This window comes from Arachis duranensis, chromosome 10 (genome assembly GCF_000817695.3).
Source record: "Arachis duranensis cultivar V14167 chromosome 10, aradu.V14167.gnm2.J7QH, whole genome shotgun sequence".
Classification (NCBI taxonomy): Eukaryota; Viridiplantae; Streptophyta; class Magnoliopsida; order Fabales; family Fabaceae; genus Arachis; species Arachis duranensis.
In genome coordinates, this window is record NC_029781.3 from 12,476,783 (window position 1) to 12,490,638 (window position 13,856).

A 13,856-nucleotide genomic window follows, 5' to 3' on the forward strand; every position below is an offset into this window, starting at 1 on the left:
TGCAGGTTTATCATCTCATGTTGCTTATTTTCTCAAGTTGATGGTGACAATCAATCGTAAACCTCTGAGTGGATGGTGCTTGAGCTAGGAATTAGGATGTTTTTTTACTTTGTAAATTGGATGGTTCTGAATCTGTTTTACGTTTTGGCATGTTTAAAGCATGTAAACTTGTTAGTACTTCGTTGATGAGTGAGTGACTCGTGTTTTGTTAGATACTCGTCAGCAGGTTTCATATATTAGTTATTTTAGGATTCTCAAGCAATTTTTTTTCAAGTTAGTGATGTCAGTAGTTGATTAAGCAATTCATTACATATTGATAATATTGAGTGAACTCTGATCTGTGTATATAACCCTTTTGGTCATGTCTATGCTTAACTGGCATTTCTGTGCATTAACTCGCATGGTGTTTACTAAATGGAGGTGTTCTTTATTTTTTTTATCATTGTTTTCCAATGCTGAAATTGTAAAGTTGCTGAAAATTAACGCATTGCACGGACTTCGGTCGTGATCAGACTACATTAGGTAGGATTTTAAGTGGATGGTGTCTTTGGTATGGACTCGAATGTTTCTTCTCATTGTAAAATGGATGGTTTTGTATATGATTTCTTTGTTTCATGTGTTACGCATTAGCGACTGTGTGCATTTCATTTAGATATCAATGCGTTTTGTTCCTTTTTTTTTTTAAATCTCTTGGTCCGTTTTTATGGCGGACTTAAACCATTTAATTTTTGCAAACAACTATGTGACAATTCGTTTATTTAAAACATTAATAAACCATAAATGGGGAAAAGATAACAGCAATCGTGTTAATGATGAAAGTATGGTAGACAGGCTTCAAACTTTTTGCACTTGCACTGACCCTTTTGACACAAAGGGTCAAAGTCGACCTTGAAAGTATGGTAGACAGGCTTTTTCCAGAATACATTCTTCTCGTCCACTGTAATAGAAATTGTATCTCCCTTTTTCCCTCCAGTTGAAAAATCCTGAACATACTACTGGTGTATTTCTGCTGAAACTGTCTCTCAATGCCCGTGCTCCCTATAAATGGGATGACTCCTTTCGAGTCCGCAGCATCATCTTTCAACTCCTTTTGCTCCTTGGTTCCAAGAACATTGTCGTATTCATGGACGAACTGAACCAACCTACTCTTACAATGCAGGTATCCACCATAAAATACGTGCATACTTTCATTACGTTGTGTACTCCTCATGTCTGCCCAAAATTCACTCTTGAAGAATATTGGAACCCACTTCCGTTGATTCGCGTAAAGGTCTGCCAAAAAAAAACAAATGCATAAGAGTGCCGCTTATAAACAACATGATGACCTCACTTCTAACTCATTGATAAAATAAATTAAAAAAACATCCAGACACACTACGAGAAAAAACATCTGTTTATATACTGAAAAGAGCATGTGCCAAATTGATGTATCCTACCCTAAAGAAGTAAATGAAGAGTAAAATCAAAGCATATTCTCATAAAAACCTTGCCAAGGCATAAATACTACCAAAAAGAGCACATGTTCTTTCTTAATCAATAATACAAAATTAACACAGTAAAAGGTCTAATGTCGCTTAAAAAACATCTAATTAGCATGAACTAGAAACATCAACATAGCACATTCAAACCTCGTATCCGTTGTCCAGCTCATCCTTTCTAGTCACAACGACATCGGTAATTTCGTCGACCTTCAATTAAAGAAACCGGAAAAAATCATTGCCAAGTTAAGAACATTCTTTACTATATAATGAATGAGTCCAATAAAAACCATAAAAAAAAATTGCATCATAAATCTGGGAGTCAAGCATACTTTAATGATAGCAATCCTAATGATTCACACATGTTGGGTAAGTATTTAGTAGCAATTTTTAAGCATACTTTGCTCATCTCAATATATAACTGTGCCATAATTTTTCAAATAAATATACTTTTTGAAGTGAAAAAACATCTAATTAGCATGAATAACAATACTTTAAATACCACATTGTTACAAAATTTCTAACAATCAAGGAGAAACTTATGCAACATACGTTCCACCCTTCTTGCTCTTGAATGTCTAATTCACCCACACTGAATTGTTCATCACCTTGTGTTGGATTGATCAATGTACTAATCGATCCTCCTTCAGGGGGTGAAAACGCCATGGAAGATGCTCTCTTTCGGAAGTGTTGCAACGTAGCCTTGTCTTTGATTGTTTGACTGGATGAGGTTGGCATCGCTGATGTAATCAATACCGAATCATGCACTGTAACCGCCGCGATAGAATGAATAATCAGGAGCGTATACTTCACTTGAAAATGGAGCGGCGTTTGGATGGTCCGACGGAGGAGGTTGGCGCCGTCAATAATATCTAGAAAGAACCATGCATTGCGCCACTAAATGGAAGAGGAAGTTTGAGTCGGATTTGACCAAAAGAAAGCGAAAGTTTGAATCGGTCTTGATTTTATGCTCCGTGATCACAAGAGTAGTTTTTAGGTTTTTGAAACATATTAATTAAGGGGTGATTTCATTTAGCACGGCAATTAATAACAAATATTAAAAATTAAATAAAATTAAATTAATTAAAATTAATGTGGTTTTATTTATTTTTTTGTTGTCCCATTTTGTTCCATATACTTTTTCTTTGGTAATATATAATCAAGTGGTGACGTGTTTGTAGTATGGTCCTTTGTGTCACACTCTTGTTTCTCCACGTCTCCTCCTCCATGTTATCCTTTCAAGTTAATCCCAAATGAAAAATGTTAGGATCAACATTTTTTTTTTCTTTTATATTTGAATCAATATTAGCCAATTCTCAATATCTTTATTTTAAAAGTGTTACCTTGCAAGAATTTTCTAAATTAAGTTATTCTCTCTATATGTACTAAATAATTTATTTTAGTCTTTCCATGCAAATTAAAAATTATAAACTAAATTAATTTTTGAACTAATTTTACTTATTTTTTGCTTAATAAATTTAAATTTTTAATATTTTTAGTCAATTATATAAATTTTTATTAAAATAATATATTTACGTACCATTTCTAATCAAACAATCATAAATAATTTGAGCATTGCTAATTTTAACCATAAAAAATATAAATTTTTATGATGTATATCAAATAATATTGGGTTAGTTAGACAAAATTATTCAATAAACTATCAATTTTGAGTAGTTTCTCAAACTAACTAAATCTTTGATAGGTAACCTTTTAATTTACATATTAGAATTATGGGTACTTAAATATTTTATGAATAAAAATAATACTTTACTCGTATAATTATAGATTATTAAAGATAAAGTGTAATTTTAATTTAATATTTAAAATAAATTTTATTTTTATTTTTAATATTTAAAACGTCATCTTTTATGTAAAATATCTTATTTCAGTTTATTTTTTTATCATCTAGTAAAATTAAAATATTTTATTAAAAAAAATGATTTTTCTCCAATATTATTTTTCAATTTCTTTTATTTTCTAGTCACCTTCAATTCATTACGTGTTTTTTTTAATTAGGAAAAGAAAAATATTTTATTTATATATACTAGCATGATAAATATTATATAAGTTTATTCATTTATTTTTTCAACAGTATTAAACTTCAAGCAAAGATAAAGCATTATATTCAAAATATTTTTTATTTTCATGCATAATTATAAATTTTATATTCAATTTATTAAATCATCTTTAATTTTATTATTTTTTTAATTATTAATTTATACTTTTATTATATTTTTTTATTGTATCATACACTATTATTTTCTCTTACTATTATTATTCTTTATACACATGCGCAATTGTTATATTGCCTTATTCTCCTTTCTCATTTTCTTTTTCTCCTCTCATATTTTCTTTACTTATCACCAAGTATCGTCATCACAATTTTATATCTTGTCTATCACTTTAATCTATAACCGTTCATTCTGTTAACTACTTTTATGAGTTGTTAAAGTGTTATTAAAAGAATTTATTTTTGTGTCTTTTGAATATTTAGATGTATAAAAATAATAGTTTTTTTCTTGACGTATGTGTTAAGTAATTTTATTGTTCTATATATTAAGAAAAAATTTAAGACATAAAACATTAAAAATTCTTGTTCAAATTATCAAAATTTAATGTTAGTAATCCTAAAAAATGATATCAAAATATATTATTTTTAACTAATATAATAAAAATAGTACATTATTGTAAATTTTTAACTAATAATTATAAATTTAAGTTACAATTTAATATAGTACTTTAGAACAGAATACTGTCATTGCTTTTCATATTTGACTGCTATTATATAAGTTTTACGTTTATTTTATTGTGCACATTAATTAAATTATATTTTTTTATTTTATGTTGTATGTTTTAAAATAATGCGATCATACTATAAAGATGATATTAGTTTTCATAACTAATGCGAATCTTCTTACTATTTTGTTTGTTATTTAAATACCATTCATAAAAAATAATTACTTCAAGTAAAACACTACATAAAAAAGAGATAGAAAACTTTTGAATTTATCATTTTGGTTTATTTCTTAATCCTCACTTGATATTACTCAAATTTAATAAGTTGATGGTGGTATTTTTTTATTAGTTAAAAAATTTCAACTCTCTCTCTCTTAATTTTATTAAATAGTTTTTTTAGGTCAAAATATTTTTAACTTCCTCCATAATAAGTATTTTTTAAATTATCTAATACATAAAATGTCACATCTTTTTATTTTATCTTAAAAGTTTTATATTTTTTTATATCAAAATATTACAATTTATTATATTATTATATATTATCTTTGTACCACAAAACAAAAGATAAAATTTTATATCTTCTTTTATTACTTATTTTATTTTATTTTAATTATCTAAATTAGCATGTATATTATCCACTTATTTTTATTATTTATATAATATTTTTACAATACTTTTTCTATTTCTAATCAATATTTATTTAAAAAATCATCTTTAAATCCTAAGCTATCCATCCATATTTTCTAAAGTTTCAAAAAAAAAACTTTTCATAATTTTATAATGAATAAAATAAAATAATTTATCAAGTCATATTAAATATTAATTTCAGTTATACTTAAAAGTAAATAATACTTTAAAAATAATTAAAAAAAATTAAAAATTTTATGTGAATCAATATATACATAAAATATTATGTGAAGAAAAACATAAACATCAAGATAATCAATAAATAATTACGAAAGAATAAAAAAAAGAGAAAAATAATGGTGAATTTTAAGAGTCGGAGAAGGAGAAAGAAAAATTTATATTATTTGTTGGATTATTCATCTTGAATAGAATACAATTATTACTAATTTTTTTTTATCTTCATCACTTCTAGATCCCAGACAAATGATAAAACAATTTATTTTTAGTCAAAAATTTACTAAACATATATTTTTCTTCTTAAAAAATAGTTTCATTTTTTATTATTTATGTAAATCATATGATTACAAAAAATGTATGCTCTATCTTCTCTTAATTTTTTTTATCATGACTTAATGCAATATAAATAAACATGTTTCATATTACTTGATATTTTCCATAAATTATTAAAAAATTATAATCACTTTCTTTTATAGTTATCATAAAATGGAATTTTTATTGATAATTTATAATAAAATTTTTAACATGCTTAATTATGTGTCGTTTTTCTTGTAATTTTTTGGAGACAAAAAAAAGTATTTTAATATATAATTGATTTAATAAATAGGAGAAAGATATATAGAGATAAAAAAGAAAAAGAAGAGAATGGAACAAGAAAGAAGACAATATGGATAAAAAATACAAAGAAAATGGAATCACCAACTCCTTATGGAAGCCTTTCCACTAGACACAGCTCAGCAAATTCAACAAATTTCTATCACAGAAGAGGAAGACTCGATTATATGGTGTCATAACAATTCAGGGGAGTACTCAGTAAAATTTGGGTATAGTATAGTATACCAATTCTTTCACCCTCCCGTGAATTCACTTCATCTTCGATATGCAGACTCAAAAATGTAGAAAACCTTATGAAAAATGAGAGTAACACCAAAGGTCAAATTATTTACTTAGAGATTAGCCCATGAAGGCATTGCTGTTAAAACAAAATTGAACGAGAAATTACCACAAGTTAGCAGCCTTTGTCTCCGCTGTCAATCGGCGCCGGAGACACCGATGCATGCCATTATCTTCTGCCAAGAAGTTCTTCAAATTTGGAACAGCTCCCCGGTAGCTAGCACTACTCCCCGCGATCCTAACCTAAAAACTTGGGATTGGTGGAGTCAATTTATGGAAGTTGAAAAATCCAAACCTAATTTCAGAATCATAAGTGCTCATGTGGCTTACTTTCTATGGCAGATTTAGTTAGCGCGGAACGCTTTAGTCTTTGAGGACCAACGTCAGGAACATGAAAAAATTCTGTCTCAGGCGATATTGTTGGGGGAGGAATACCGGCGACATCATTTTCTCAAACCACCTTCTCTATGAACAGTGGTTACTAGCGCGTTGGAATTTCTTCCTCTCTTAATTGTTTTCTTTCTCTCCTTTATCTATTAGATAAATTTTATTTAACATCTCGATTGAAAATTTCCTTTGTCTTGACATAGTGTACTTGAGGAGAACATAATTACTCCAAGTATAAAGTTTTTTTATGCAATAAAAGATATATCTTTAAAAAAAGAAAGTAATAATGTGAATATAAAGTGAGAGAATTTGGGAAAAAAATTTTAAGTTAAAGAGTCGACGTTAAGCGGAAAAATTAATTAGAAAGGATAATATTAGAAAGAAATTTTGAACACTAAACTCATGTATTATCATTATATATTGTTATAGATTATATATTGTTATAAATAAAAAAACATCATTACAACTGTACATGTTCCAACAACTTAAAAATACCAAATTATTATTAAAAAAAAAATATAGATAATCAACAATATTTTTAAATAATGTGTGAACAATATAAATTAATAGAGTTAAAATAATAAATTTAATTAATAACATTAAATTAGAATGTAATATATTTTTATTTAATTAGTGATTGTTCATATTATTCAAAATTCTCATTGTTTAACTAGCACTCTCCTTATTAAAAACAGACACAAACAAGACTAATTTTATAGGTTAGACTCGAGTCAACAGATAAGTCGAAAAACCCACAAATGTTGATACTAAGAACTGTCACAGTATTGACTATCATAGAAGTCTCCCACGGTAAAGGTAAGGCAATCCTCATCCAGCAACCTTTCGACTGAAAGTTCTTCCGGTGGGGATCGGCTGTGCAGCTCTCAGCATGAAGTTTCCAGATTCAGAAATCCAATTCTCATTCTTACTTCCATTCTGATTCACCGTATCCAAAGCTAAAGGAGGATGCAATTTCGGAGAAGAGAAGTTATTGGTGAGCTTTGAATTAGGCAACATGCTAGAATATCTCCTAACCCCTTGCTGATCAAGGGCTGCTCTAGTACGAAGGGATGGAGGAACGTAAAAACAAGTCTGGAAAAAGGGATGTTGAAGGGCCTCTGCAGCTGTTGGCCTCTTGCAGGGATCCCATGAGCAAAGCGACCTGATAAGGCTGATTGCATCATCACTCGCAGATGGTATTAGTGCCGAAAGATGTACACCAGCAAGTTGTGGGAACTCATAGTTTATATCCCTTGCAAGTTTCAGCCCATCAGCCCATGATTCAATAGTTGGGCTGCCTATCACACCGCATATTTTGTAGATCTCATCCGCTTCATTGGCACCAGGGAAAAGAGGACGAAGAGACAACAGTTCAGCCATTATAGCACCCATTGCCCACATGTCAACTTTGGAGCTATACAGATAAGATTGAAGCAGCACTTCAGGAGCACGATACCAGCGTGTGGAGACATAATCAGTGTAGGGTGGTTCTGAACTGATCTCACGTGCTAGGCCAAGATCAGCAATTTTTATGATATCCTTGTTAACCAGCAAGTTCTCAGGCTTCAGATCACGGTGGAAGTATCCATGCTGGTGCATATAAGCAAGACCTTGGAAAACTTGAAAACACCAATTCCTAACTTCACCCTCAGAAAACATCTTCTCCCTGTGTTCCATAAGTTGGTACAGGTTGCATTCCATGTACTCAAAAACAAAGTACAGAATGTCGCTTTCTCGAATAACTTCCTTTAGCTTCACAATATTTGGGTGGTTCATTTGTCTTAGTGACTTGACTTCTCTCAGGTTTAAACACTCCTCCCAAGAGTAATAGTTCTTCTTCATTATTTTAATTGCAACAACTTCTCCAGTTTGCTTATTAATAGCTCTCCAAACACTCCCAAACGATCCATCACCAACTTCCTTAATTAACTCGTACCTCTCCATTGTTCCCGTGAAAATACAAATCAGCTCTTTCTTTATTTAAACAAAAACACAAATGATGGATGGCGTTTATCTATCGCAGATGATGCTCAGATATATATAAGATATTAACAGATGACTGCTGATCCAGCAAAATCCACCATCAATTTTCTGTCGTAGCAAAACAGGGCATGGATGAAGAAACTATCTGATGGAAGGGATGCACAGTCTTATTTATTAATTGACCCAAATCTTTTTTTTATCTTTTTTAAAATTCAAAGATAAAGATATGCTAAAATTTAATTAATCCTAATTATATTCTAACAAATATCCTAATTATCTTTTTTCATGACGATGAAGGAAGAAATGTGATATTTTCATTAGAAAATTTTCATTATGACTAGACAGTAAAAATACCATAAGATGTTTTAAAACTAGAAACGAAATAAAAAAAAGTATATTTTACACTATTATAAAATTTATCATCACTAAATTATTATAAAATATTTCGTATTATTAATTTAAAAACATAAAATATTTTGGTTCACAATCTTTTATTTTATGATTAAAATAAATCATTTGTTACAAATTCGGTTGAAAATCAATTTGATTCATTATAAACAAATTATGTGGTGACAGATTAAATAATTTAAAAATATAATAAAAATAATTAATAAATAATATATTTTTTATAAGTAAAAAAAATTTGTATTAAACAAATAATTTATACATTTAATTTAAATTCTGTAAAAATATTTAAATAACTATTTAAAAGATACACACAAAAATCAAAACAAAATTTGATCTTTTAAATATTTTACTTTTCAAAAAAAAAGTTATTTATAATACAAAAATTATATCAAATTCTAATTTTTATTTTTTTAAAAATATATTTAATATCTAACTATTTTTATCATGTTTTTAAAGTTTTCTAAAACCTATTTATCTTTCATACTTTTTAAAATTATCTTTGATGATATTATAAAATTTTAAATACCATTATAATTGTTTATCCGTAACAAAAGTTATATGCAAGACAATTGTGAATCACGTTATTTAATCTAAAAATCATTTTTGTTGTAATTAAAATATAGGATGCGCCTTAGAAGTAATAAATTTAGGATAAAAAACTTAAATAAATCAATGTTAACTTAAAAATATGTAAATCACCCAAACAAACAAAAAAACAATAAATTTAAATTGTTTTAACTGATTTTCTTTATCTTTTAAATATTATTATTATAAAATAAAAAATACATTATAAAAATAAATGCATAATATATATAAATTATATGTGTTATTTATAAAAAATATATTGCTAAGATGAACCATTGACCTTTCGGATTTAAAACTCTAATACCATGTCATGAACCCATTCATCCCAAAAGCATAACATGACAGGACAATGTAACACTAATGGTTATATCTCTAATACTTCCCATTAGCTCCCTATACTTTCTCTATTTATTATCATGTCATGATACCACTAATTCCAAAATATTTAGAAAAAAGACAATATTAATGATTATATCTCTAATACTTCCTAAACTTCTATTGTACACATTGTACAAATATTTTATTGGCTCCTCATATTTTACCTTTTCTTTATTATCATAATCATCGTTGTCGTCCTAGCTGTTTTTATCTTCTTATTTTTCTATATATGTTTAAAAATAGTTAAGTATGATTTTGACCCTTATAATTTTGATCAAAAATTAAAATAGTCCTTAATATTTTTTTACATTCAAAATCATCTCAAACATTGAATTTTATTTTCAAATCATCCTTTTTTTAACTTTTGGATAAAAATACCTTCATCTTCTCCAATCTTTCATCTTATCCAAAATTACTTTTCTGTACTATTATCTTTATCAAACAAACAAAAAAACATACATTTTTGTATTTTAAATCCAAACATTTTGTCATTTCAAAGCTAAAATCGTAGTTGTAGCTATCATGGTTGCTCGCTTTTTATCCCAATGTGTATATACACATGGAAGTGTTATAAACTCCAAATTTTAAAGTCGGCTCTAATTTCTATAATTACAAATGCTTCATAGTTTATTATATTTTTATTGCACCAATTTTATCCAAGGTCATTCTGCTGATGAACTAATCCTATAAGATAATGCTAGTTACTCACAATCTTCTGATGGTATCGAATTTGCAAGAAACAAAAAGAATATTTCAGAATTTGTTACACTCACAATAAAACTAATACATCTTAAAATAAATAGTTTAATAAGACTTTACCACAACTTTTCCTTTCACATTTTCAGAGAGGCAGGAGTCCATCTACTTAAGCAAGAAAAGAACTCGTGTATGTGTTAGAGCGTTAATGGGACAGCCAGCAGTAAAGATCTATTTCGTTAGTTTTTTTCTTTTTTGTTTCAAATAGAAAAACTAGACGTCCCTTCGAGTGACTAAGTTTGAAATCTCGCTCGTCATTTTGATATGTGTTTGAATTATCGTTTGTAAATAAAAATTTATATAAAATCGATTTTGTAAATTTGATTTAGATAAAAAAATAAATTTGTGTTATATGTTTGACAATCTTTATATTAAAATAGATTATAGTAAAATAAATATTGTTTTGATTATACTACTTAAAATTATTTTTAAATAAAAAATTACTAAAAAAGACATCAATTTAAATAAATTTTTATATTATTCTATCATTTTACTTTAGATATTTAAATAAATTTTATTAATTTATTTTATAATAAAATTAATATTTACTTATTAAATTAAAATAACATATAAAAGTTGACAAAATATATTTTAATACATAACTTTAATTTAGTATCATTTTGGATTAAAAAAATAACATCATAACACAAAAAAATAATATAAAAAATATTTATTATATAAATAAAAAATACAATAAAAAATATAAAAATTAAAATACGAAAAAAATACAAAAAGTAATAATAAAAAAATTAAAATATTTATCTTGATCGAAATAAATTTAAAAGATCTTGATAAAAAAAATTAGAACAAAAAACATACACAGAGAATTACTGTGATAGTTACTTGTACAAAAAAAATAAATTTCTCAACGTAATTAGCCTTCTCCCCAACGTGAACGTAAAAGGTAGAATTTTTAACTTACCATAAATGTACGTTCAAAAATAAAATCACTTCTAAGTTCAAAGTTTTAAGAAGTTGTCAAATATAAAAATGAAATGTTCAAGACACAGACTTATTTTTTTTCCAACGTAAATTCTAAACATACTCTCAGTTTGTATAAAATAACAAGTCTTCTATTATCATTTCTGAGTCTTCATCTTTTATTGAGTTATTTTTTTATTAATTTTTTGGAATAATTTATATATTTATTTATGTAATTTATAATTTTATAATAGTAATTTAAGTTTTTGAAAAAAATTAAAGACGATAATTATACAGTTATGATGTTAACATAGCATATATATTTTTAATTTGTTTTTATTGTTAATTGTTTGTGAATTATGATATTAATATTATTGATTTGAAAAAATAAAATTAATTGAGTTTAACTCAATTTTAAGTTTTAATTATTATTTTGAATTAATTTTTTATATATTTTTTATTATTTTTATTTAAAATAAAAAATTCAAAAAAAATATTGAGCCTTTACTACATATTACTTAGCTTCGTTTCTGCATGCATGGCATTCTAAGTGATTCAAGTTGTCTATTACTCTATTTTAAAATCCGGTTCTTTTGGAGGAATGTGATATTATAGAAGGATATTTTTGAAAAAGAAAAAATTAGTGAAAATATGTGTATTTTTTGTTCAAAAATTAGAAAAAGAATAATTTTAAAACAAATTCTAATATTAGGTACAATTTTAAATGAAAAAATTAAAAAAATTATTAATTTTCAACCAGAACAATAAAAAATAAAATTATACTTAATTCTTCAAAAAATTAGAACATGAAAAATTTGATTTACATCACATAAATTTTGTTTCATAGCACAAAAATTTTAGTATTTAACACAAAAATTTTAAAAGAATTACATGTCTAAAACATTAATATGCAACCAATAAAAATGCACACAATATAAAAATTTCGTACGCAACATATAAATTTAAAATTTTGGTGCACAATATAAAAATTTTGGTATTCGATATAAAATTTTTTAAAGAACTACATTGCCAAAATATTGACACTCAACAAAATAATTTACTGTCAAAACAGACTAAACCCATTCGACCAACCCATTTATCCATTTAAACGAATGAATTTTGTCTAAAAATAAAATCGGTTTAAATTTTGAGTTAAATATGTTAAAATTTTAGTATACAATACAAAAATTTTAATGCATAATATAAAATTTTTGTGTGTAGTACAAAAATTTTAAGTTACATACTTAAAATATTAATTTACCTAACTCAAAATATATTTAGAGTAAAAATTTATATATTATATAAAAAATGTTTTATAGTATATTAATAAATTTATATTATATATAAAATTTTTGTATTACGTACACAATTTTTTGTACTATATCAATATATTTTTGTATGTTTTATAAAAGATTTCGTGCTACAAAAGTGTGAAAAAAATAAAATAATAACATATACGCATGTTTTTTCTGTTCGTTGAACTTGTGCCAATTTTATTGAAATTAATGGCAATAAAATTATTTGTACATATAGCGTTATCGATAAATCTAATCCGGTGCTTTTCTGGTAAGAAAGAATAAATGTTTATGTTAATGTAATACCTTTTTCTGGATTCAGTTGAATTCGCTGGATTTTCTTTTGTGACTCTTGAATTCACTGGATAAGAACATTAGTTATATATATTTATGAATTTTTTTCAATTTATTAAAAATTAGTTATTAGATATTTTTAAGATAAAAAAGGATTAAGAGATAATGAATTTAATTTAATGTACAATATATATACAATAAAAATAAAAAGAAAATTAAAATCAGATAATTAATTAATTATTTAATTCACATTTTAAAATTTAAAAAATTAGAATTAACGTTTAAATGCATTTATACTATTATTTTTAATATCATTGTAACCTCCAATTCACATCTTTACCATCATTGTGACTACATTTTTCTACTGTCGCTCCTGTCCACAGCACAGTACTACAGCCGCTGCTGTTCAGGAGTCCAAGCTGCTGCGGCTATTTCTGTTTGGCGACTACGTTCTTTTTCTATTGCTGCTGTTTGCGATTCATTAGAATAAGTTCAATGCATAAGTCCTAATTTTTTTTTTTTTTGACACGGAAAAGTATTACCTGTTGGAGCAAAAAAAGAGAAAGTCTCACACAAATTTTTAGAAGAACTTTATGTTTTTCTTTGTATTAAGTAATTTTACAAATTAGTGTAATCCCAAATTATATATTATGTATTATTGTTATATATGAATTTATTTAATATTAATATATTTTAATAGTAAATTACTTTTAAATTTAAAAATTTAAATTACATTATTGAAAAAAATTAATTATATTAATTTCAAGTATTTTAATTAATTAATTAAGTGGGACCCCAACATGGATTAAAGTTAGTTTTTTCTAATGGAGAAGAGAGATGCTTTGAGTTCCTATTTACCGTTTATGACACAAAA

General features: G+C 26.1%; 1 protein-coding gene across 1 annotated transcript; it reads right to left on the minus strand.

The window, feature by feature from the left end:
- Positions 1–7,190: 7,190 nt before the first annotated feature.
- On the minus strand, positions 7,191–8,345 carry LOC107469035 (cyclin-dependent kinase F-4-like). The gene has a single exon (XM_016088426.3). It carries the CDS (start codon positions 8,304–8,306, stop codon positions 7,191–7,193), a length of 1,116 nt encoding a protein of 371 aa, XP_015943912.1. The 5' UTR covers positions 8,307–8,345.
- Between the last annotated feature and the right edge of the window lie 5,511 nt (positions 8,346–13,856).